Source organism: Archocentrus centrarchus, chromosome 24, assembly GCF_007364275.1.
Source record: "Archocentrus centrarchus isolate MPI-CPG fArcCen1 chromosome 24, fArcCen1, whole genome shotgun sequence".
Lineage (NCBI taxonomy): Eukaryota > Metazoa > Chordata > Actinopteri > Cichliformes > Cichlidae > Archocentrus > Archocentrus centrarchus.
Genome location: NC_044369.1, coordinates 8049041 through 8073112, shown reverse-complemented (window position 1 = coordinate 8073112; position 24072 = coordinate 8049041). Strand labels below are relative to the sequence as shown.

General features: G+C 40.8%; 2 protein-coding genes across 2 annotated transcripts; both read left to right on the top strand.

The window, feature by feature from the left end:
• The first annotated feature begins 723 nt into the window (after window positions 1-723).
• On the top strand, window positions 724-6963 carry nup43 (nucleoporin 43). The gene is made up of 8 exons (XM_030721699.1): window positions 724-949; window positions 1278-1400; window positions 1678-1755; window positions 5530-5692; window positions 5777-5912; window positions 6021-6172; window positions 6276-6392; window positions 6542-6963. The coding sequence occupies exons 1-8, from the start codon at window positions 830-832 to the stop codon at window positions 6769-6771; spliced, it is 1119 nt and encodes a 372-aa protein (XP_030577559.1). The 5' UTR covers window positions 724-829; the 3' UTR covers window positions 6772-6963.
• A 1334-nt stretch (window positions 6964-8297) lies between these two features.
• Window positions 8298-19616, top strand: lats1 (large tumor suppressor kinase 1). The gene is made up of 8 exons (XM_030721915.1): window positions 8298-8486; window positions 9002-9459; window positions 11272-11392; window positions 12676-14084; window positions 14737-15319; window positions 15782-15964; window positions 17135-17241; window positions 17325-19616. Exons 2-8 carry the CDS (start codon window positions 9112-9114, stop codon window positions 17835-17837), a joined length of 3264 nt encoding a protein of 1087 aa, XP_030577775.1. The 5' UTR covers window positions 8298-8486; window positions 9002-9111; the 3' UTR covers window positions 17838-19616.
• Window positions 19617-24072: the final 4456 nt, after the last annotated feature.

Genomic DNA, 24072 nt, shown 5'->3' with positions numbered 1-24072 from the left:
CACTGTCCTTTAATTCATACAAATTAATCAGTTTTATAAGATATGTATCCAAGCACGGTGTTTGATGCGAGGAGAATAGCACTCTGTGCTTAACCAGGGTTTGCCGCAGTTAGTACAGGTAACAGCCGCTAGGTGGCGGGAAATAGCAATAAATGTGAGCAATTCTGAGTAACTCGTTTGTTCCCACTAGGCCACCGTAGTTACGTACGACGGAGTAGATGCCAGAGGTGATCTAGGAGAACTCTTCCTCTCTCCATTAATCCCATTGTACAGAAATGGGTTAATTGGCTTAAACGAGAATGTATCTATGGTTCTAGGAAATAAAGCCCACATAGTTTCTCCTGATATGTATCGATAATATGTACAGTACTTATTAAAGCGATACTACGTTAGCCAACAAAATGCCAGCATTTCTGTAAATGAATGCTGATTGGTCTGATTGCGATGGCTTCACGCAGTGTAGCTCATACAGCTGTGACATCTCTAAGACTTACAGGATAGTATTTTATTAAAATCGAAACCTGTAAACTATATGAAAATAAAAGGTTATCTATTCTCTTAGTCCCATCTATCAGAAACACGAACACGGTGCTAGAAGAAAAATGTTTACCCTACGAACTTCACATTTGGTTTTAGAGCGCCATAGAGCCCCATTCATTCTGGGCTATCTCGCGAGCGCCCCCTATTAAACCGGATGTCCAAAGAGTGGCAGTTCTCCAACCTATTAGAAGTTCTCTGGCAGCAGGCGCGTACCTTCCTCCGGTTTTACCTATGAATGCTAAGCTAACATCCGTAATTTTTCGTTAATTTTACGCAGGAAACCGCTTCCATGGAGACTATAAACGCTAAATACGTATCCCAGAAAATCAGCAAAACGAGATGGAGGCCAGTGTCACATTCTTCTCTGCAGCCGCCAGAAATCTTTGCGACTGGCTCGTGGGACAACGAGGTTGGCATGTTGACAGTTTTAAAGAGTAGACCTCGCGCCAAACTTAATAGAAAAATAACGAAATTCTGCTTGTTTTTCTCTTTGGCTGACTTGTAAACGCTTTAACGACAGAGTACAATATAAGACATGTCCTAAAGCATAAACCGACATTCCTGCTTTACTCTTTCTGCACATGAGTTTACGGTTTTCTTTCTCTTTTTTTTTCTCAATTCATTGAAATAAAGTAAAATAGTTACTGATAAGTGACGGTTATTTGACAGGCATCATAACTGTAATGATAAATGTGTTCAAATTTAACTTGACTAACCCAAATATGTGTCTCTCACAGGACAATAGGATTTCCATTTGGTCCATTGGGAGTAATGGAAGTACTGGTATGGAAGATGGGTTTGAAGGAGACCCGCAACTTATATGTGAACACAAGCATGATGGAGATGTTCTTGACCTTCAGGTAAGCCGCTCACAGGGATGTGCAGCTCATTTTCCAGGCCAAAAATTGCTGCAGTATAAATAGTTTTGTTTTTTTTTTGATTTAGCATTTCGATCACTGCGTTAGGCCTTCATTGTGACCTCACTTAAATAAAGACCACATTGTTATTTATAATAGGTGTACAGATTTGCCACTGTTCTTTTTTGCAGAACATAACCTAAATGCACTTTAACCTCTGTCCTTGGGAGTAACAACTCCAACAATAAGGCTTAATCTGCTTTTGTTCATTTATTTGCAGTTTTTGGACCAGAACAGAATCGTCACAGCGTCATCAACAGGAGCAGTTACCATCTTTCGACATCACCAGAACAGTCAGGTGCAGTCAGGTTTCACATAAACTGTTCACTGAGGTCTGGTCTATATGGAAATATATCAAAACGAGCCACTAAAAGAGAGCCACTTCTGATTGTAAGCATTAACAGCAGAGTCTAGGTCATGGGTGGGCAACTCCAGGCCTCGAGGGCCGGTATCCTGCATGTTTTAGATGTGTTCCTGAGCCAACACACCTGAATCAAATGGCTGAAGTACCTCCTCAGTATGCAGTCAAGTTCTCCAGAGTCCTGCTAATGACTTCTATATTTGATTCAGGTGTGTTGGCTCAGGAACATCTAAAACCTGCAGGACACCGGCCCTCGAGGCCTGGGATTGCCCACCCCTGGTCTAGGTAAACCCATGCATGTCTTTTTTTTTTTTTTTTTTTTTTTTTATTAAACGGCCTCGTTTTCAGCTTGATATCATTTTCCAATCATCTGAAGTAGGATAGTGGAGGCTAAGTAGGGTATTCCAGGTGTCTTTTTCCCTACCTGTGCTTTTGAGTTCCTACTGGGTGATCCTGAGGCACCCCTGGTGCAGATGAGATGTGCTCAGTGGTCACTTTATTTGGTACACCTTGCTAGTACCAGATTGGATCCCTTTTTACCTTCAGAACCTCCATAATTTTTCTTGGCGTAGATTCAACAAGGTGCTGGAAACATTCAGATATTTTGGGCCATATTTACATGTCAGCGTCACACAGTTGATGTAGATTTGGCGGCTGCACATCAGTGACGTGAATCTCCCGTTCCAGCACATCCCAAAGGTGCTCTTTTATATTGAAATCTGGTGACTGTGGCGGCCATTGGTGAGTCTGTGCCAATTGTAGGTTTTCTGTTCTTCTCAGTTGACAAGAGTGGCACTCACTGTGTTCTTCTGCTGCTGCAGCCCTTTTGCTTTTAGGTTTGGTGTGTTGTGCATTCAGAGGTGCTCTTCTGCATACCTTGGTTGTAACAAATGTTTATTGCTGGATATTTTCTGTTTTCAGATCAGTCTCTATAAACCCTAGAGATGGTTGTGTGAGAGATCCAAGTAGATCAAGTTTCTGAATTGCTCAAACCAGCCTGTCTGGCAGCAACAACCATACCACATTTAGTCACTTAAAATCACCTTTAAGTGAAATGGATGTGATCTAAATACGAATATAACAGGACTTTAGCACTGCTAAAGTTGATATTTAAGGATCTTTAAAGTCAATTTTGTGCAAGATAAAAATATGTTGCAACCAACCAGGATAAATCGGTAAAGTGAACTTTTGATTAGAGAAACACTGGGTCTCACTCTTATCCCTTGACAAGAGATAACAGAGGGTAGACTTGTAGAGTTTGTCCACTGTGGAGGAGGTTAGTCTTGCTGAGCAGTAACAGTTTACCTGAACCTTTATTCAGTTTCTTCACAATAAAGGCATCCAACCAGACAGCCAGAGCAAAGCTTTGAGTGTTAAGCAACAACCGTAGCTTTAACACAGCACTGATATAGCTGTGAAAATAAGGCAGATATCTGAAAGTACAAATACTCAAGGAAGGAATTACAGCACTACGGCTATAACCCGTTAGAAATATACTGCTCAGAAAAATTAAGAAACACTTTGAAAACACATCAGATCTCAATAGGGGGTAAAAAATCATGCTGGATATCTATACTGATATGGACTGGATAATATATTAGGAATAAAAGGATGCCACATCGTTTGATGGAAATGAAAATTAGCAACCTATAGAGCACTGATTGTTTGGTCAGAGACATTCACACCAGTGGCCTTCTAGAAGTCATTCTGTAGGACTCTGGCAGTACTCCTCCTGTTCCTCCCCACACAAAGGCACGGATACCGGTCCTGGTGATGTGTTAAGGACCTTCTGCAGCCCTGTCCAGCTCTCCTAGAGTAACTGCCTGTCTCCTGGAATCTCCTCCATGCTCTTGAGACTGTGCTGACACACAGCAAACCTTATTTCAATGGCACTAGGGTTTAATATTTTTCCAATGACATGAATCAAATCCCGGGAAATGACGAGCCATTTCCCGGGAATCCCGGGAAAAAGTTTATTTATTTATTTATTTTAATTAGGCCTTCTGTAGCCTGTGTCGGCCTTAACCTATTGTGATATTGTAGAGGTAGCTTTCCAGCTATGTCCTGTTATGCCCAGTAGGGGGTAACGTCGGCTTGATTAACGCAATAAAACCTACATCTCGACATTTGAGTGTTCGAGCTATGCGGTGTTGTATCGTTCCTCAACACTCCCTTAACAAATATAATTCGAATATTCCTCCATTGTACATGGAATTATACCAAGATATTTTACAACTGCTGGTGCAAAACAATACGGTTCATCTCCACAGCATTGATAAAGGCTCAGTCACGCTGTCGTGGCGACATCTGTTGCACTATATCTCCACGAGTGGAACGCTGTAATAGTCATTGAAAAGTTAACTACCGTACTACACTATAATATGACATAACACAGGGCCTTGAGTAATGCACTACGACTTGGTCATTGCCATTCTGGCAACAGCAAATTTATAACACCGTGTCTGAGGGTTAAAGTAGGTTCGTTGTGAATCGTCTATTGAAAAATTGGCCAATCCTTATAGCCTAAAAAATATACATTTTACTCAACTCAATTTTAAAAGCGAAATATGTTAAAGCAATCTATTTCATGATACTTTCTTCACACATTAGGCCCGTATCCTAATTCATGATTGTTAGTAAGCGGCTGCAAACGAGGAAAAGAAACACTCGAAGTTAAACAGATATTTCTTTATTGTTCAGGGCAGGCATATTTTATAGGCTATATAATGCAATATAACAATATATAATAATATAAAATTATATATTACAAAATACCTTAGGGTAAACACATTGCCTACGATTTTAACAAATTAAAGAGGAAAAAAGTACAACTGTGTAATACCTCTATTAAAACGCTTGAGATGAAGCTGAAGCCTTAAACGGAGGCTGAACGTGCCTGAAATGAAGAGTAATGCTTTTCGCATTAAACGAACCCTTCTCTCAATATTTCCTTACATTTAACTTTAGCTTTCTTTTCTTTCTGAAAGTCAAATCGACGCGCGCGACTTTTTTCCCGGTTTCCCGTCTAACGTTTCCCGGGAAACGGGAAATGGTTCTGATCGCATTTCCCGGGAATCCCGGATCCCGGGATTAAACCCTAAATGGCACGTATTGATGTGTCATCTTGGAGGAGTTGGACTACCTGTTCAACCACTGTAGGGTCCAGGGATCTCCACATGCTACCAGTAGTGACACTGACCCTAGCCAAATGCAACACTAGTGAAAAAAGTAAAGATGAGGGGAGAATGTCAGTGGTTTCCACCTGTAAACTATTCCTGTTTTGGAGGTTGTCTCATTGTTGCCCCTCTAGTGTACCTGCAGTTAATTTCATTAACACCAAAGCAGCTGAAGCTGATTAACAACCCCCTCTGCTGACTGACCAGATTAAGGGGTTTTCTCTGTAATTTTTGTAGGGTCTTTACCTTACAAAATAAAGAGCCTTGAGGCGACTGTTGTTGCGATTTGGTGCGGTATAAATAAAATTGAATTGAACTGAAATCAATATCCCAGAAGTTTAATTGACTTGTTGCTATACTCTGATTAAAGTGTTGCTTCAATTTCTTTTTAGCCGTATAGTTACAACTTCGATCATGTCATTAAAGTACATTATGAACAGTTTTAAGAAATCCTTATTCAGAAGGGGAATAAGATAGACCGCTCAGTGGGATGTTTTTAGATTAATTTGTTGTGTTTCAATCCTCTTGCCTACAGACAATTTCAATTTCTCAACTCTGGGCGAGAGCACATCGTTACCCCTGCGACAATGCTCCCTGTACCGGCGTCGTGTGCAGCAGTCCAGAGATCGTTACGGTGGGTGAAGATGGCAGAATTATCGTCTTCAGAGCCGACCAGGAAGGAGTGGTTCGAGTCATAGGTGAGTTTAAAAGGCAGAGGTTGTTTAAGTCTTACGAAACGAGTTGAAACTAACATGTTTATTGGGCTGTTTAACTTTTGCTAGAAAATGCAGACAGCAGCACAATTCATGCAGTGACTTATCTGAGGACCACAGAGATTTTGACGGTGAATTCCATCGGCCAGCTCAAACTGTGGGACTTCAGACAACAAAGCAACTCACCATCCCAGATTCTCTCCCTGTATGAGCTTTAAAAAAAAATGCATTAATAAATGTTTTTTTGAGTGAATTTTTTTCTTCCAGTTTATATTGATTATAAGAGAGTCTGAGTTGGTTTTTATTCATCCAGAACAGGGGATCGTGTTCCTTTGCACTGCGTGGACAGACATCCGAATCAGCAGCACATCGTGGCCACAGGAGGCCAGGACGGCATGCTCTGTGTGTGGGATGTGAGACAAGGCAGCACACCCTTCTCACTGATGGAGGCACACACGGCTGAAAGTAAAGTCGGCTTATTGTGGGCAGATATATTAAAACTTTACTTCAAAGATGTTGTGCGTGCAAGTAATGGTTTAATACGTGTGTCTTTGGTTTTTCCCGACAGTGTGGGAGGTTCACTTCCACCCAACCAACCCGGATCACCTGTTCACATGTTCAGAGGACGGCTCACTGCTGCACTGGGAGACATCCTCCCATTCAGACATGCCCTCCTTCTTACAAGGCAAGTCAGCTTTATGTTATACTGTCTTACACTCAGCCAGGATCTAACAAGTTGGCTTATACACTTGCTAAGGAAACTATACCTCAATAAAATAACAGCACAGGTATTCCTCTGTGCTCATAATGTAATAAGTGTTATTGTATTCCCAGGGGGCAGAAACAGCAGCATGGTCTCCCGCAGTGCGATGGCCCCAGCCGGAGGGAACCAGTCCCTGATCAGTGCCTGGCTCAGTGGAGACTCCAGCAAAGGCCGCCTGGAGACGACTCACATGCTGCCAAGCCAGACGCTGTCTGTCAACAGCCTGGACGTGCTCGGACCGTGTCTCGTCTGCGGTACCGACGGAGAGGCCATTTTTGTCAACAGACAGGTCCTGATTTAAAAGAGATGTTATTTCCTTGGACAGGATGTGGATGAAGATGTTTATTTGGTGTCAGCTTCAGGGTCATACAGGAGGCCTAAAATGATGAGGCTGTTGGCTTTATTTCCACATTTGTCTTTTTCATTGCGGGCAGAATCGTTCAACCCAACAATGCTTTTTGTACAGATGACATTTAAAACTGTTATAAAATAATAATAATAAAAAATGCTTTATAGAAATGGCTCAGGACTTTTTTTTTTAAAATAAATACAGAAATTCAAGGTTGATTGCTCATCTTTTCTTTGCCTTCTTAGAAAATCAACACCACCACTAACTCAGCATCCAGATTACTTTTTCCAAGGGCTATTTTCTGACCTGGTTTAAAAATTAAATTTACTACATGATTTATTTCTTTTAACCTGAAGTTAACTAGAAAGTCTCATTATGATCAAATCTCTTTTACAAGAGAAACCTGGACCTGGTAGGAATGCAGCAAAAAATTGCTAGTGGCCTCAAAATAAAAAAAACAACCACGTCTCCTTCAGCTCATTCCTTATGATGGCTTTGTGATGATAGTGACGATGATCATGTTCATGGCAGCACAGGTTTTCTCTGCAGTCTCGGTACTTGATGCCGATGAGCTGAGAACAGCACTCCGCATAAAGGGTCCAACACAACCAAAAATAATCAGGTAGTTGCAGTCTTACAATTTATTACTGGGAAAAAAAAGGTAACAAGTTGGCTGATGTGCTGGAGAAAATAAAGAAGGGAAACCAATAAAAACAGTCCACCTCGGTTTTTCTACGTGATAAAGAAATGCTGCTGTAGTAAACAAAAGAAATCTGTCAGCACAACTCTTTGGGCTTAAATGATAAGAAATGCAAAAAATGACAGAAGTTCTGGTAGCTCATTGCACAAACTGTCCTGTAATTATAAAACAAAGTTGTTGTTTTTGTTTGTTTTTTTAACTGGAAATAAAACAAATTTCTATAGTAGAGTGTGAAAAACAGTAACTTTTCTGTTATTTAAATCTTTATCTATTACATAATTACTTTGGTATAGTACTAATGGCCATGAGAGTGGTCTTTATCAATAGGAAAACCTGTAAAACCTATGAAAATACTGTTAAAAGTCAGCAAAAAAAAACAAAAACAAATGAACTAAGCTACGAAAGCTTATTTCCGCCAGAGAAAAATAAATAGGCAGGCAGAACTAATTTAAAATTTGGAGTTACTTTTTGAGTAAGTTGTTAGTTTCGAGATACTAACCGGATTTTTTTTAAAATTTCTTTTGAATTACTTACTTTTGACGGCAAACAAAAATCAGTCAGTGATAGAAATAAGCTTCCATACATAGAGAAACTAACTGGGGAAAAAAAAAAAAAAAAATATATATATATATATATATATATATATATATATATATATATATATATATATATACACACTATGAATTAAGAGTCTAAAGTAAGTTTTCTTAATCAAATCATTATTACATTAACGGAACTTTATTTTGTAAACCGGAAAGGCGCCGTTAGCTTTGTTTATAACTTGGCGCTGTTGTACTTGTCATTCAGACATCCTAGGAGTCTAACACGACCAGGAGTCAGCCAGCGCCGAACTACAGTGACAGTTTTGAGTCTAAACCGCGTCCTCGTTGTTGAGGAAGGTCAAGCTACTACCTTTAGCCGTTGAAAGAGGAAAAGTGTGAAGAGAAAGCGGCAGCTGGGGGCTCTGGTAAGTTGTCTAGATGTTGTCAGTTTTGCTTCAAGCTAACAGGCTAATTAGCACCCTGTTGTTGAATTAGCCTAGCAGCAAATAGATGCCTTTAGCACACAGGCCGCAGAGATAGAGCTGCGGGGCTGGATTTAATGCAGAGTAAACTTACGATGACTGCAGCTCACGGATCGTTAAGTAGTGGTGATTTGGGGGCGATCGTGTCGGACGTATTTAGCATTTTATGCTACTATCTTACCTTAGGACGGTTCGAATTAGCAGCGCTCTGTTAGCGTACGGTGCTAACAGCTAGCAAGTGGACGAACTCTTGATTTGTAAAGGAAAACGGTTTCTTCTGAAGGTTGAAATGTTACAACACATTTTTAGCTAAAAAATAAAATATATAAAGCATTGAAATCCAGCTGTTTTTAAAGATAATGGCTCACACCAATTCCCATAGATGACCATAAAATAGTCTGTTTATCTGTGGACTACTGCGCTCTGTCTCATGGGTATCATACACTGTATATTTCCAGCTGCAGCATGCAGATGTAAGCTCAGACATCAGAGACCCTGTGCTACCACTGCAACGCTGGACTGGTGACATCCTCTTCATCCCCTTCATCGTCATCCTACATGCTCGTACATGAAGAGAGGTGAGAAACCCGAAGGATACAGGCATATGAGACCCAAAACGTTCCCCGTCAGCAACTACAGTGGCAACAGCCAACAGATGCTACAGGAAATACGGAACAGCTTGCGCAACCTGTCCAAACCCTCCGACCCACCTAAAGTGGACACTGGCGGACAAGGGAAGATGCACCCCGAGGATTCAAGGCAGCTGGGGCGCAGCAGCAACCCCAGAAATCCCCACTTCAAGACCTTACAGGAGATCCGCGAGGCCCTAATGCCTTTTAAGAATGAGCCCAATACTTCAGGCGCAGATATGAACAAACACATGCAGCGGGAACCCTCTTTTCCGGGGTTCGATGAGGTGAGGAGTGTGTTGTTTTTTTGTTTTTTGTTTTTTTTTTAATATAGACACAGATACAAGTTGTTTTGAAGGATTGTGGCATTGTGTACATATCTTTGTAATTGCAAATAATGGCTTGGTACACATTTAGAGGGAAATTATTTGGAAAATGAGAGGCATGTAAAGTGGAATTACGAGCTTGTACAGTTCAGAGTAGAGAAGTAGTTTCTCAGTTGGCACTTGCAACTTGTTTTGCGTAAGTGCGTGCAATCCAGGTATGCATTTGGCACAGTATGCAATGCAGTAGTCTGCCAAGTAGGGCTACACGGTTAATCTAATTTGAGTTTGAGCTACAATTTTGGCTTCCACAGGTCATTAAAAGAAGATAATTAAGATAAAACTATTATTGTGCCATGCTCTGTTTTGCAGTAACTATCCTTTTATCTTTCACCACATCCTTTTCCTTTACTTTTGGCCCTACATAAAATTCCACTCACTGCCTGCCAGGTTGAGTTCATTTTACATTTGGTCATTTGTTAAATTACAGTTCAAGGAAATCCACTTCCTCTTTTTCCAGTTATTTTCCAAATTTTGTGAGTAACTGTTTAATAGTTTAATCTCAGTATTAATTAAAACTGCGGCTATGTTTTTTTTTTTTTGTTTGGTTTTTTTTTTGCTGTGATTAATCAGCTCTACATTCAGAGGTTCTGTGTTCAGTTCTGTTTGCATTTTGATTTCATGTGTGTTAGAGGGATTACTCATAAAGTCAAGGAAAGATGCATGAAAATGTTAACAGTTGTGTGGGTTGGCAGAAATTGGAAGCGATCAACCTTTAGAGTCAAACTGAATCCATGATCTTATTTGTTTTTGTTGTTAAAATGTCAGAGGGCACATCATGACATTTCACACCATATCTTAATAAGTGCACATCAAACTGAAATAGGAAAATGTAGGAACACTGTCTTAATGTTCTTGAGAAAGTATCACAAACTACTCTGGATCCAGGGACTTGGTTCATTTGTAGTGTGGAGGGGGTTTTCAGCCTTGGCAAGGAGAATTTTGTGGAAAAGAAATTTCAAGTGGCGCAATTAGGGCACTTCCTCACATTTTTATTTTAAATCAGTAACTTGTAGGAGTGTATAAACTTGATTTGGATCATATCTCAGGTTCTTTATTTTGGAAAAAACAAACATATTACCACAGGCCTGATCACTCAGATCATGAATAAAGAATAAACTCCAGCATTGTGTATTTCATGGTTCACAGACTTTTTGGAAAGGCCTCTGAGCTGTTTTTGATGTGAAACCTTTGTGATTGTGGATGACGGTAACAAAGACTTTGGATACCATCACACAGACACTTGCATTCATTTCCTGACTTGGTCATAGAAAACACAAAATTAATCCAAAACATTAGTTAGGCTCTCAAATATTTGATTTCATCTTTTTCCTTTTCCTGGGTGGTCATTCCTCATTGCCACAGCTTACCCTGGAAATGAATAATGCTCCAGATGCCCGTTTAATATGTCACCATATTTGCTTTGGAGCAACTCCCAGTCTGTGGTTTTCAGTTCCACCTCACCATCAGCACAAAGAAATCTGCTTTTATTTTATTTTATTATTATTTTTTTTTTTTCCATTGTTTGTCTGTCTCTGTAGCATCAGCACAGGAGGATACAAGGATTTTCTGTTACTGTTTTTAGATTGCTATTCAGCTGATGGGGGAAAAACACAATAAGTTAAAGATGTTACTATAGGCTCATTTCAATTTTATCCCTCTTATTGCTCAATTCTAAATGTATCGTGTGTTGTGTTTTTTCCCCCTCCTCTTAAGCCAAGCATCAGTCGTGGTGTAGGGCCGGCTACAGACTACATGGGTAAGGTGAGCTACCAGGACCCACTGAGGGAACAGATGGCTGTTTCCAACCCTAGCACTGCAGGCCTCAAACCCCCAGGTATTTCAGTCCTCTGGGATTAACTGTTGCTTCTCCTGTTTATCATCCATCCAGGCCTTTTCATTGGTTCAGTCTCAATATTGTTTGTGGGAGGTGAGCCGTTTGCTTAAAGAAATGATGCTATCCTGCTGACACAGAGCATGAGTCATTCCATCACCTAATGGAAGAAGTTGACTGGAAGATTTTTGGTTTTCTGAGTGGGAGTATATTTAAGGAGGAAAATGTCATATCTGTTTAGAAACCTTAACTGTTTATAGGATATCTGTATTGTTTAGTTATTACAAAAACAAAACCTGAAAGTTCTACATTTAGATGTTACACAAAGCTGCCCATCATTCACAATAACATTGTACATGTCAAGTGTATTGTAGGCTCCATGCCCTGGAGTATGAGAGCATATGTGCATTGTGACTTTGTGCAATCAAATTTTGTTATTGCAATGTGAAACTACACAGTTAAGAATAAAATTAAGAGTTTTTATATTTTTAGGCATTTTCTGTTTAAAACATATCCTTTATAAAACTTGTATCAAAGGTATCACCAGTTCATTCACTCAGTTGCAAGATGAAGGGAATTATGAGTGTGTGACACATAAATTGAAAGGGGAAAGAGGAATTTAACAAGGGAGAAATGCAGCACTTATGTGGCATAAAGCACCACCTACCACCACCTTAAGAATAGAAACATAATTGTAAAACTCTTACGAAAGCTACTCGTCTTATTATCTTTATCTGGATCGTTCAGTCTGAAGGCTGACAGCTTTCAGACTGCGTGTGGCATCTTTCTGTAGAAACTGGTTAATGCAGCATAGTGCTAAACAAGATAAAGTGGCACTTGGAACTCAGTCACTCTGAGAGAAACACTGAATCAGAGGCAGCAGGATCATTTATTGGATTGTGTTCAAGTGTCAGGTGATGGAGGCAAGGTGCAAGATAAAATTGCAAGGTCCAGATGCCTCCAGTGGGCTGTGGACAGATTAAACAGAGGCTGTTTTTAAATATGAATATGTATGTGCATTGAAATTTTGCTTTGGCCTTTCCAGTTATTGCTTTAAGATTATTGTTTTAGACAGAATAACAATTGAAAATGATATGTTTAGGTCAGGTTCAGTTCTACATGTGTTTGGTGTGTGGGGGTGTTTTTTTTTTTTTTTTTTTTTTTTTTTTTTTTAAATATTAAATTAGTTTGGCATTGATGTGCTACAAGCAATTTCATATTTTCATCCATCCCCCCCTTTTTGTTTTTTTTCTTCAGCTTAACTTTGCTTTTAACTTTTTGTGTAGCTGTAGGTTCTTCTCACATGCAGCAGACTGTGCTGAGGAGGCCAAGCTGGAAGGGCTCTAAGGAGTCTCTGGCCCCTCGACATGGTCCCCTCATGGTGGATGGAAAGATGTACCGGTCTGACAGCCCTGGACCACCTCCTGCCTTCCCACAGGGCCATCCTGGGAACAGCCAGAGGGTCAACCCTCCGCTCCTGCCTCAGGTGCGCAGCGTCACACCTCCACCAAACCGGGGTACCATGCCTCCTGCCTCATCCTGGGACAGCAACCCATCGACCAAACGCTACTCGGGAAACATGGATTACCTTGTGCCCCGCATCTCTCCAGTACCCCAGGGAGCGTGGCCTGAGGGGTACCCAAGTGCAGCACCTCAGAACCAACGTGGGATCAGCCCAGTGCCCATGAGCCACCAGCCTATCATAATGCAAAGCTCTGGGGGGAATAAGTTCACCTTCCCCCCTAGCTGGCCTCAGAACAGCTCCCCTCAGCCTGACTACAAGACAGGGGGCAGCAGGCAGCCCCCTCCGCCATACCCTGTCAACCAGAGCAGCCGGCACAGTCCCACTGACCAGCAGACAGGAGGACCTGCATCCTCACCTTCTTACATAAATGGAGGGAACCTTGACTTGTACAATGTAGGTCCTCCTCAGTCCTGGTCCCAGGCTCCTCTGGGATCCAACCAGCCCCAGTCTTCCTCTGGCAACAGCAGCAACCAGGACCTGTCTCCATCATGGCAGCACAACATTCCAATCCGCTCCAATTCTTTCAACAGCCATCAGCTGAACAGCAGACCCACTCACCCAGCCAGCTCACAGCCCTCTGCCACCACCGTCACCGCCATCACACAGGCTCCTATCCTGCAGCCAGTGAAAAGCACACGTGTCCAGAAACCTGAATTGCACACTGCTGTCGCTCCCACACATCCTCCATGGATGCAACAGGTTGCACCACCTCCTGCTGCACCCGCCTACCCAGAACCTTCAACCTCGGTCCCCCAGATCGTAGCAGAAGTACCCAGCTACCAGGGACCCCCTCCTCCATACCCTAAGTATCGCCTCCCACCGCAGGCTGCACCCTGCCCACCAGCATATGACACAGGAGCCAACAAGCTTAGTGCAGGTAGAGAGGATCCTGCTGAAGAGGAGAGCTGTAGTGGCGGGGACAGTTCCAGGGAGAAGACCTCAGAAAGCCCTGAGGGCGGTGTAGCAACAGAGAAGGAGAAGAAGCAAATCACGACATCACCTGTTCCCGTCCGTCGCAACAAGAAAGAGCGGAGAGGGGAATCGGGAAGAGTCGCTTTGTATTCCCCACAGGCCTTCAAGTTCTTCATGGAGCAGCACATAGAGAACATCCTGAAGAATCACCAGCAGCGGATTTGCAGGAGGAAGCAGCTGGAAAATGAGATGCAAAGGGTGAGAACATCAGTGTAAGAATTATTCCACACGAATTATTGCTGAATTTTCCCAGCTTTTGGCTATTTTCCTACCTTTTTACTTAGCCTGTTGCCGTGTAGTGTATCTATTTTTCATACAGTTCTGTTTGTTTTCTCAGCTGTTCTTCCTGTCTTTCTTTTTTCCTCCACTGTCACTAACAGCTGATCTAAAAGGTAAAGGTATTTCTGCTGGCATATGACATTGTTGGGAGTTTGATGTTTGTGTTTTGAATGTGGTGCGTCTTCTGATGAAAGCATGTTGGCCTCTGGAACTGAATGAAATGCACGTCACCCCTCTACTTCTATCTTACCACTCATGACACTGTTTGAATTTTTGTTTTGGAATAAAATGATTAGCATTGGTAATTACCACATGATTGCATTTTACTATATTGCACTAGTTTCCTTTATTTTCTTTTGTGCTCCTTTCCCATCATGCTCTAAAGTTCAGTCTTTTTGTTTTTGTTTATAATAATAATAATAATAATAATAATAATAATAATAATAATAATAATAATAATAGTAATAATAATAGTAATAATAATAGTAATAATAATAATAGTAATAATAATAATAATAGTATTAGTTTATTTGTATGTTTTATATGACTGTTCACTTTGCTGTATGCTCAGGTGGGTTTGTCTTCAGAAGCCCAGGAGCAGATGCGTATGATGCTCTGTCAGAAGGAATCCAACTACATCCGGCTAAAACGAGCCAAGATGGATAAATCAATGTTCAAACGGATCAAGACTCTTGGTATCGGAGCCTTCGGTGAGGTTTGCTTGGCCAGGAAAGAGGACACGGGAGCGCTGTATGCCATGAAGACTCTTCGCAAGAAGGACGTGCTCCTGAGAAACCAGGTGGCTCACGTCAAGGCTGAGAGGGACATTCTGGCGGAGGCTGACAACGAGTGGGTAGTGCGTCTCTACTACTCTTTCCAAGACAAGGACAACCTGTATTTTGTCATGGAGTACATCCCCGGAGGGGACATGATGAGCCTTCTTATCAGACTTGGCATCTTTAAAGAGGAGCTGGCCCAGTTTTACATTGCAGAGCTCACCTGCGCTGTGGAGAGCGTCCACAAGATGGGCTTCATCCACCGAGACATCAAGCCTGACAACATCCTCATAGATAGAGACGGTCACATAAAGCTGACCGACTTCGGGCTTTGCACTGGTTTCCGCTGGACCCACGACTCAAAGTATTACCAGAGTGGTGAGTATTTTATCACCCAAAGGTTCATGTTCAGAGTAGACCTATTAAAGTTTTCAACATTATTTTCTGTCACATGCATACTGCTACGATATGGATGGACATATTAAACATGACTGATTTTAATGTGCTCAGTGTATGTACAAGTTATCCTTGTAAGTCCAATTCTCAGCTTATTTATATATTTAAAAAAAAAAAAAAAAAAATCAGAAAATTTTGAAAAGCATCTATCAATTTTCCTTTTAAACTGACCTGTAATTTATGAAGCCGTGTTTTCTGAATTTGGTGTATTTTGCTTTAAAAATTACAGATTTCAGCATTTTAACTACAATAGTTAAATACTTGACATTTTGTGCGTTTTTCTTTTCCTCGTAAATTCGGATATTTAAGGTGGATGGCAAATTGAAGTTCATGTAAATTAGTGGAACTGCTGTCTCGGTGTATGTTCACGTGTCCTCTCTCCAGGGGACCACGTGAGGCAGGACAGCATGGACTTCAGTAAGGAATGGGAGGATCCAGCCAACTGCCGCTGTACGGACCGCCTGAAGCCTCTGGAGAGGAGGAAGGCCCGGCAGCACCAGCGCTGCTTGGCCCATTCACTGGTGGGGACACCAAACTATATCGCACCAGAAGTGCTGCTCAGAACAGGTAGAGTGGAGCATTCAGGTAGAAATTTTGATTTGGGATGGGGGGAATAAAATAAAAACATTTAAGCAGCAATATAAAAATATAAAGTCTGTCCATTATTTTGGCTGACAAGAACTCTAATGGAGGTGACCCATCTTAATGAGTGCTTTTGGGAGAAGTAGAAATCTTCTAGATATACATGCTTCCTTTTGCAACATTCAAAAATTGGCATGCAATCCTGTCAAGGATAGAGCTCACGGGGTTAGTGGTCTCTTTCTGAGCATCAAATGTCACACGTCAGAATTCTTTTGTAATTTCTAAGTGGATTGTAATCATGATTATAATTTTTGCCATAAGCAGCCGAACTACACACGCCTCCTTAAAGTGAGATTCACGTGGACTAAGAAAAAATGTAAGAGCAGCTACCTGTACTTGTGTCAACAGCTGCTGTTGAGTTCAGTGGAGTCTGTCCTGAGTTTAGGTGCAATGGCTGCAGTGTTTTAGTGCCTCTGTCACTTTGTCGGTCTCCCTGTTCATGTTTTCTCTCCACACTCATAACTTCATACTGTTGCAGATATTAGTGTAACAGTTACTGAAAACAAATGCATGACAGGTGAGAACAGATTTATATCTTATCGTCCTGTTTGTGACAACAAGAGAGCCTGCAGTACCGCACCCTCTGTAAATTCTATACGCAAGTTTGCAGAATGATTCATCATTCATTCTGTCAGCTTAATCTTAAACAGCTTCTCAGTGATTACGCCAAAGTGGTGTAAAGAAAAGAATGTGCCCATTTTGAATAGCCATCATTCCAAAGATAAGACAACTTAACTTTATAATTGTGTGGGGTTTTTTTTTTTTTTTTTTTTTAAGCGGCTTCATATTCAGAAGATGGAAATAAACATTGTTTGGCACTTTTTCTATTATATTAGTTGCAGAATAATTTCCTATTTTTCTTTAAAAGAATCCTGCCTTGATCTGTAGGGTTTTTATTTTATTTTTTTTTTTTAAACACTAATTCATGCATAGAAATAAAATCTAAAGTTCACCAAAATCACAAAATTCAGTTTTATTTATACAGCACCAAATCACAACAGTTGCCTCGAGGCACTTTATATTGTAAGGTAAAGACCCTACAACAAAAGCCCTCCTCACACTGACTGCTGTAATACTGCCTTTAATCTTCTGCAGGATACACCCAGCTCTGCGATTGGTGGAGTGTAGGCGTGATCTTATATGAAATGGTTGTTGGACAGCCTCCCTTCTTAGCAACCACACCCCTGGAGACACAGCTGAAGGTATGTGCGGCAGCTGCTTTGAAATGCTGAGCATCCACACAGTTCATTGTTTCCTTCATGTTGTTTTTCCATTTTGAAACCAGGTGATAAACTGGAAGAGCACGCTGCACATTCCCCCGCTGGCCAAGCTCAGCGCGGAGGCATCAGATCTCATTGTTAAACTATGCCGCGGCCCTGAGGACCGCCTTGGTAAGAATGGCGCGGACGAAATCAAAGCGCATCCTTTCTTCAAAAGCATCGACTTCTCCAGCGACCTCAGACAGCAGGTGGCACCCTACATCCCTACAATCACCCACTCCACAGACACCTCTAATTTTGATCCCGTGGACCCGGATAAAATGTGGAGCAGCGACGGGGATGATGAGGACAACTATAACGACACGCTGAACGTCTGGTTCCGCAACGGAAAGCACCCCGAGCACGCCTTCTACGAGTTCACCTTCCGACGCTTTTTTGACGACAACGGCCATCCGTACAGCTGCCCCAAGCCCATCGAGTACGAGGGCTACAACGAGGACGAGGCAGACTCAGAGGGCACGGGGCAGGAGGCGGCCAGCTCCTCAGCGCCACAGGGACGAGACCTGGTCTACGTGTAGTACCCGAGACTCACTGACACGCTTGTACATAATGAGTTAATCGAGTGTGTGTGTGTGTGTGTGTGTGTGAGGGTGTTTGCAATGGTACTGAATTTGAAACATAGGACGTATGTTTGTAGGAGCAGCTGGATCACAGTCACATTAACAGACTGGTTCAAAAACCACAATCTTAAAGGAACAGTTCAACACTTTTAGGAAATATAATTCTTTGCTTTCTTGCCAAGAGTTGGAAGATAATAGAGCTCTAAATGGGAAGCTGGCCATCAGTTAGCCAAGCTTAAACTCTAAAAACGGCTTTGTCCAAACTTAAAACCTACCTGTCAGCACCACTAAAGCTCAGGAGACACAGCACTGCAACTCTGTTACCCCAAGGGAGCTTCTTGTTAGACACAAATGTCCAACACAGGCACACAAACTTTATTTATAAAGCACTGTTACACTACAAACCACACTCACACAGCGCTTTATTTTTTTTTTTGCACTTTTCTAGTTTTTCACACTTTTTCTATCTTAAACACTTTAGGATGCAATTTGGGCTTTGAGGACACGACAAGGACCCATTACCTAGTACACGGTCTGTGTAATGTTTTCACGTAATAGCACAGGTGAATTCACACAGCTTACGTGTGTGTGTGTGTGTGTGTGTGTGTGTTCTGCTTCCTCCACACTCTGCCTGGTACCTGAAAGTACTGACGGGGGTCCACACCAGAGGAGACTGTCAGTGGCGTAACGATGTAAGCGTGCCACTTTGAGGTGAGTGAAGCAGCTATCGGTGAGAGTGAAGGATGCCACTGATTGATACGTGAGGGAAATGAAAAATGCACTACAAGGTTGCCTAGGGAACCAGGGCCACAAAATTAAAACCACTTACAGGTGAGGTAACCTGTTAATACAGTGTGTTTTATTTGGACATTACTTTGACACAAACTGCCTGTCTGAAAGTTGTTACACACTAATCAACTTTAGGATCTGCTGCTACCTGACACCGCAGGACGAGAGTTCGTCATGTTTGGAATGCCGTTCAGTTGGAAAATCGAAAAGAAAAAGAAATCATATCTCGACTCTAAAGCGTTTAGATCTTAGCTGCACTGCAGCAGCTGCTTGTTTTCTAACCAGAGTAAAATGAAAGAACAGCTCTGTTTTTACACCTTAAACAAAAAGGATATACCCTTTTTTAGGTCGGGGGAAAAACTGCAGGCGGTGATGGATTTAAAGTGCAGCCTTTCACCTTTAGTTCAGGGGGAGGAACACAATCACTCACATGAATTGTTAAGGAATTACAGCCATTTTTATAGCCCTGTTTTCAGGTGCTCAAATGTGAATAACACAATCATAAAATGTTCAAGTGTTCATGTTTCTGTAGAAAATCCTTTGCTGCCTGATGTCATGGACATCACAGATTAAAGAGCTGTTATTCCTAAACACTACTTCCAATTTGGTTTTTAATACACTCAAATTAAGCCTGAGAGTCTGCGCTTTAAGCCCATATAAAATCTATACCTGTAATTTGAATGTGGGGGTTCTTTTTTTTTTCTAAGCCGTTAAAATAATTACAAATATTTAGTCCCTAACTGTAAAGCATTGAGCTTCACAGGTGCTGTAGGTGGATTTGGTTAACTTTTCTCAGAGCCAGGCCAGCTGCTCTAGTATCCTCCTCCTACTTCTGGCATGTATTCCAGAATTTTGTTTTTTGTTTTTTCCTATTTTTAAGGTGTGACATATGCTGCCTAAACGTCATAGGAGGAATGGACAGCAAAAAAAAAAGTGGGGGGGGGGGGGGGGGGGGGGGGGGCAGGGTGCACTCTCCCTTTTTAAAGCCTTAATTTATTTAAGAAATTGTAACAGGTGATGCAGTCTAGCTGCTGTTTGTGTAGGAGTTTTATTCATTGGCAAAAAATTAATTTATATTTTAGTATCTCTTGCAGTGGGAGATTTAGTGTTGTGACTTAAAAATTTTGCAGGAAGAAATATGGCTCTAATTATTCATTGCTGTGCTGTTTTTGATCAGTGTTTTTTTTTGGGGGGGGACCAAATATAAAGAGGGTTAATAAATCAGACTGGCATCAAATGAGTAACAGTAGATGGTTGAACTACAGTAGATTTCTTTTTTTTTTTCTTTCTAATTTATACTTGATGTATTTATAAATTAAGTTGTATACAGTTGATGTAAATAATTTTTGGTTTTTCCCTCTGTCAGCTGACACCCCCCCCTGTCTTCACCCCTCCCTCTGGGCAGGCCCTCATCGGTGTTCACTGCTGCTTTTTGTCTCTAACATTGTTTAACAGGACTTGGGAATAGATTTAATGCTTTTTTTTTTTTTTTTTTTTTTTTAAAAAAAAAATTTATTTTAATATCATTCCTCTCTCAACCAAAGCACTAAATATGTGGGTTAGAGTGTGTGTGTGTGTGTGTGTGTGTGTGTGTGTGTGTGTGTGTGTGTGTGTGTGTGTGTGAGAGAGAGAGAGAACCACACTTAGAAAATCAAAACTCTTTTTCTTTTTTTTCTTTTTTTTCTTTTTTTCTTTTTTCTTTTTTTTAAATTCTATCATCCAGAAAAGCACCTGATCATCACCACAGCCCGGCCTGTTGTTGTGCTGAGTTTTTGTTCCTCTGTACTGAAAATAAAGAGAAACTTGGACTCTTTGTCACATACCACAATGATTTTGTAATTCACTGTGCTTTTTCTCACTGCGTGTAGGAAACCTCTGAATGTAGTTATCATGGACTTAATGGTGACCGCACTGGTTTTGTTTTCTTTTTGAGAGAATTTTATTTTTGTGTAAAATTGTTTCTCGGGGAGGTTTGAGAACATGGACGAGGGGGATGAATAAAGAATGAAACATGTTTTACAAACACACCAACCATGATGTATTATTATTGGCATCAAGTAGATAAAGTCTTTAAATTCTTTCTTCTGCTATAAATCAACCAGAAAGGACATGTTTGTTTTTTTGGTTTTTTTATTCATTATTTTCCCCAAGTAAAACAAAGGCAGTATTTTCCTGTTGCTGAACTGTAAATGAAAAGAAGCAAACCTACACTTTTAGGAAAATACCTGACTTTCCTATATTTAATTTTTACTTAGAATCCTTAATATACACTTTAAATGGCCAAACTACTACTAAATGCAACACCTCTGTGCTAGGCATAATCTTGCAGATGTTAATCCTGATGGGATTAGAAACTGCAGCATTGTGACTGGGTTTAAAGACCTAGAATTATAAAAGCAAGTCACTAATCAGCTCTACACTCAAGAGATTTAGTTCATGCTGGCAGGTTCACAAGAGAAACTCCCGATGTGTTTTAGTGCTTCAATCTTTAGATATAACAAAATGCATTAAAATGTTTCCATTTTGTCTCAATAGTTCTACTGTACAGTTTAAGAATCAGCACCTTTTTCTTTTTTAGGACAAAAGTTCAAATCAGCTGAAGCAACTTTCTGTGGAGTAGCATTGAGATATTCCCTGTCGAGGAAAAGAGAAAAGCTTTTTGGTGGAAGGTCTCCCTAAGAACTTTAAAAACTTAAATAAAATCAGGCAAATGTTTAAGATTTACAACCAGGCAACCCTGAATTTGTTCTTGAAGTGGTTCCTATTTGCTGCCACCAGATGGCGCCAAACAGTTTAACAGGGCAGTGACTAGAGAAAAGACAGTCTGTGATTATTTTAGTAATCTAGTATTCTATCGATTATTCCATCGATTACTCGAGTAATCAGATAAGAGATACTTTTTTCGTACTAACAGTTCATTGCATATTTTAAATTCCATACTACAGTTTTTCCCTGTGTGAAAAATCAGGGTGGATGAAGGCAAAGTTCTCTCTTCTTCACTTACTGATCAGGTGGTTGATGAAGGACCTCCAGCTGTTTCCCAGTAAAGGTTTAATGGTGGTTACAGGGGTGAAAATGCTTCTTTTGGAAGCTTCTTTCCATCTGAGCTCGCCGTCTCCGGCACCGCCTCTTTGCACTTGTGCAGACAGACTGCACGTAGAACAGCTGACTGCTGTTTATTATCAGTGTTTATGTTGAAAAACTGGGGGCTGCAAGTGCGCAATGTTGTAATGCTTTGTATTCACAAGCATTATCGTAAACACGTTTCTACTGCAGGTCTATATTGAGTCACTGATCAGGGATTAAAGTATGATGGGGGAAGGGGTCCTTCCCGTACCAGACGATCGCTAGTTCTAATGGCGGCACTCGCTAGTAAACCGCGGTTAAACTGGAAGCTGAAGTAGAGAAAAAATTAACAGCTGAAATTCTCAGCACAGCGAGCACAACCCACAAATATGGTAGAGAGCGGTGGAGGCGTGGAAAACCATGTCAGCGATGATCCACTAAGTGTCAAAGGGAATCAGTCGTCGCGACTGAGTTTTTTTTACACGCCTGATGCCGCCACCTACTGGACTGGAGTGTGTAATGCAGCTCTAGGCTGGTTTGTCTACCGCCATTAAACCCACAAGAAGAAAAAAGACAACTACGGAGAAACGCTCCATTTACACGGAGATACCTGAGCGCTGCAGAGTTTAAACGAAGCATCGAAGCAGCAAATTTGTGTCGAGGATTTTTTTTATAATCGAATTATTCGAGTTACTCGATGAATCGTTGCAGCCCTAATGTATACGTATATATTCTATAAACATACTAACATTACTAGCATTTTCAACTCTTCTCATATTCTGAAAGTCAAAATCAAACCAATATATCCATTTTGGGTTGAAATCTGAAACTTTTAGGTATTTTTGCAGGATCACCACTGGCAAGAGTACTAGATTAATGTTGGGATTACAGTAATCCCTCACTTATCGCGGGTGTTACGTTACAGGACCACCCGCGATAAGTGAAAATCCGCGAAGTAGGGACACTATATTTATTTTATTACTTATACATTATTTTAGTAGTTATACACTATTTTCAGTTTTTATAAACCATCCCCACACACTTATACACCAAATATATACATTACTGTCCAACACGTGCTTCGCATGTGAAGAACCAGTACCGCAAAACCCCGCGAAACAGTGAAAATACCACAATAAATATTTTACACTTTTACGCGAAACGCGAACCACGAAGTATTACTGTACTTCCCATCATGGTCCTGCTGGACATTTTACGCTGAGATTAAAGTTTTCAGTTTTTAGGTAAAAAAAAATTCACTTTTTCTTTTTAGATCACTATGGTAACTTAAGCTGAAGATCTAACTTAGTCTGGAGAAAGTTATGGTGAGAAGATTCCATATTTTCATTGCTCCCTTTAAGTACTATACTCTGCTGAACAAATAATTTTTTTGCAGGCTGCACAGCTGTGCGTTACTAACACCATTGAATGAAGGCCAGCTGTAAAAGTTACAGCAGCACAAACTGTGCCACATTGCCACTGGTGTACAAGTGCATTCAGCTGATGCAGAAAATCACAGACCAAACAATACTGTAGCATGGGCATGTACTAGTATCAGAAATGAGGAGCACACCTAGAGCACATTGAGTGGCAAAATAATTTGCAAGATTAACAAATTTCATTGTATAAATTTTCTCTTTATACATAAGATAAGCGGAAGAAAATGGATGGATGGACGGACATCTTTATTAGCCATTTATCTGGTAGTGTCTTTGGCAGATAAATGGGTCCTAAACCAATAGGAGACATGATAGTGGCAACATCCATCTTTTATATACAGCCTATTGCTACCTAAAAGGTCACCCCTTTTGCTTTTCTGAACTTTGAGGCATCATCTTCAGGTCACAAACTTCCCACATTGTGTGACACTGATAGGAAAACTGGTTTTAAAATAATGAATAAATAAACTAGACACTGCACATGATTGAGGACAAACAAAGTTAACTTAAACAAGCTTATTTTTTAATGGATCTGCAAAATTGTTTGAATTTCCAAAGAAAATTTCTGTACCTCCCGCCCACAGTTACCCAGTGGCAAACGTTACACAACGTTACAGAAACGTTTCCAACCCAAAGAAATCTGCATGCAGGAAAAAAAAAAAAAAAAAAAAAATAGAACAAAAACCAAAAAAAAAAAAAAAAATCATACAGATAAAAATAAAACATCAATAAACAGGACATACTGTATAATGCCGTTCTCTTGGCTGGAGGAGAAATTCAAACTCTTCAGCTTCAGTTCGGTGCCTTCCGACAAGCACCTGAACCGACACAATATTAAACTGTAATTTCATTAAATGATGTGGCTCCACCCACCACACAGCCCCACCCCTGTCTTCCAT

Coding starts and splice junctions, on each gene's coding strand:
- nup43 (XM_030721699.1), top strand. CDS start 830: ATGGAGACTATAAACGCTAAATACGTATCCCAGAAAATCAGCAAAACG. Junction 1,756..5,529: donor GACATCACCAGAACAGTCAG/GTGCAGTCAGGT, acceptor TCTTGCCTACAG/ACAATTTCAATTTCTCAACT. Junction 5,693..5,776: donor AGGAGTGGTTCGAGTCATAG/GTGAGTTTAAAA, acceptor AACTTTTGCTAG/AAAATGCAGACAGCAGCACA.
- lats1 (XM_030721915.1), top strand. CDS start 9,112: ATGAAGAGAGGTGAGAAACCCGAAGGATACAGGCATATGAGACCCAAA. Junction 11,393..12,675: donor TGCAGGCCTCAAACCCCCAG/GTATTTCAGTCC, acceptor CTTTTTGTGTAG/CTGTAGGTTCTTCTCACATG. Junction 14,085..14,736: donor TGGAAAATGAGATGCAAAGG/GTGAGAACATCA, acceptor CTGTATGCTCAG/GTGGGTTTGTCTTCAGAAGC.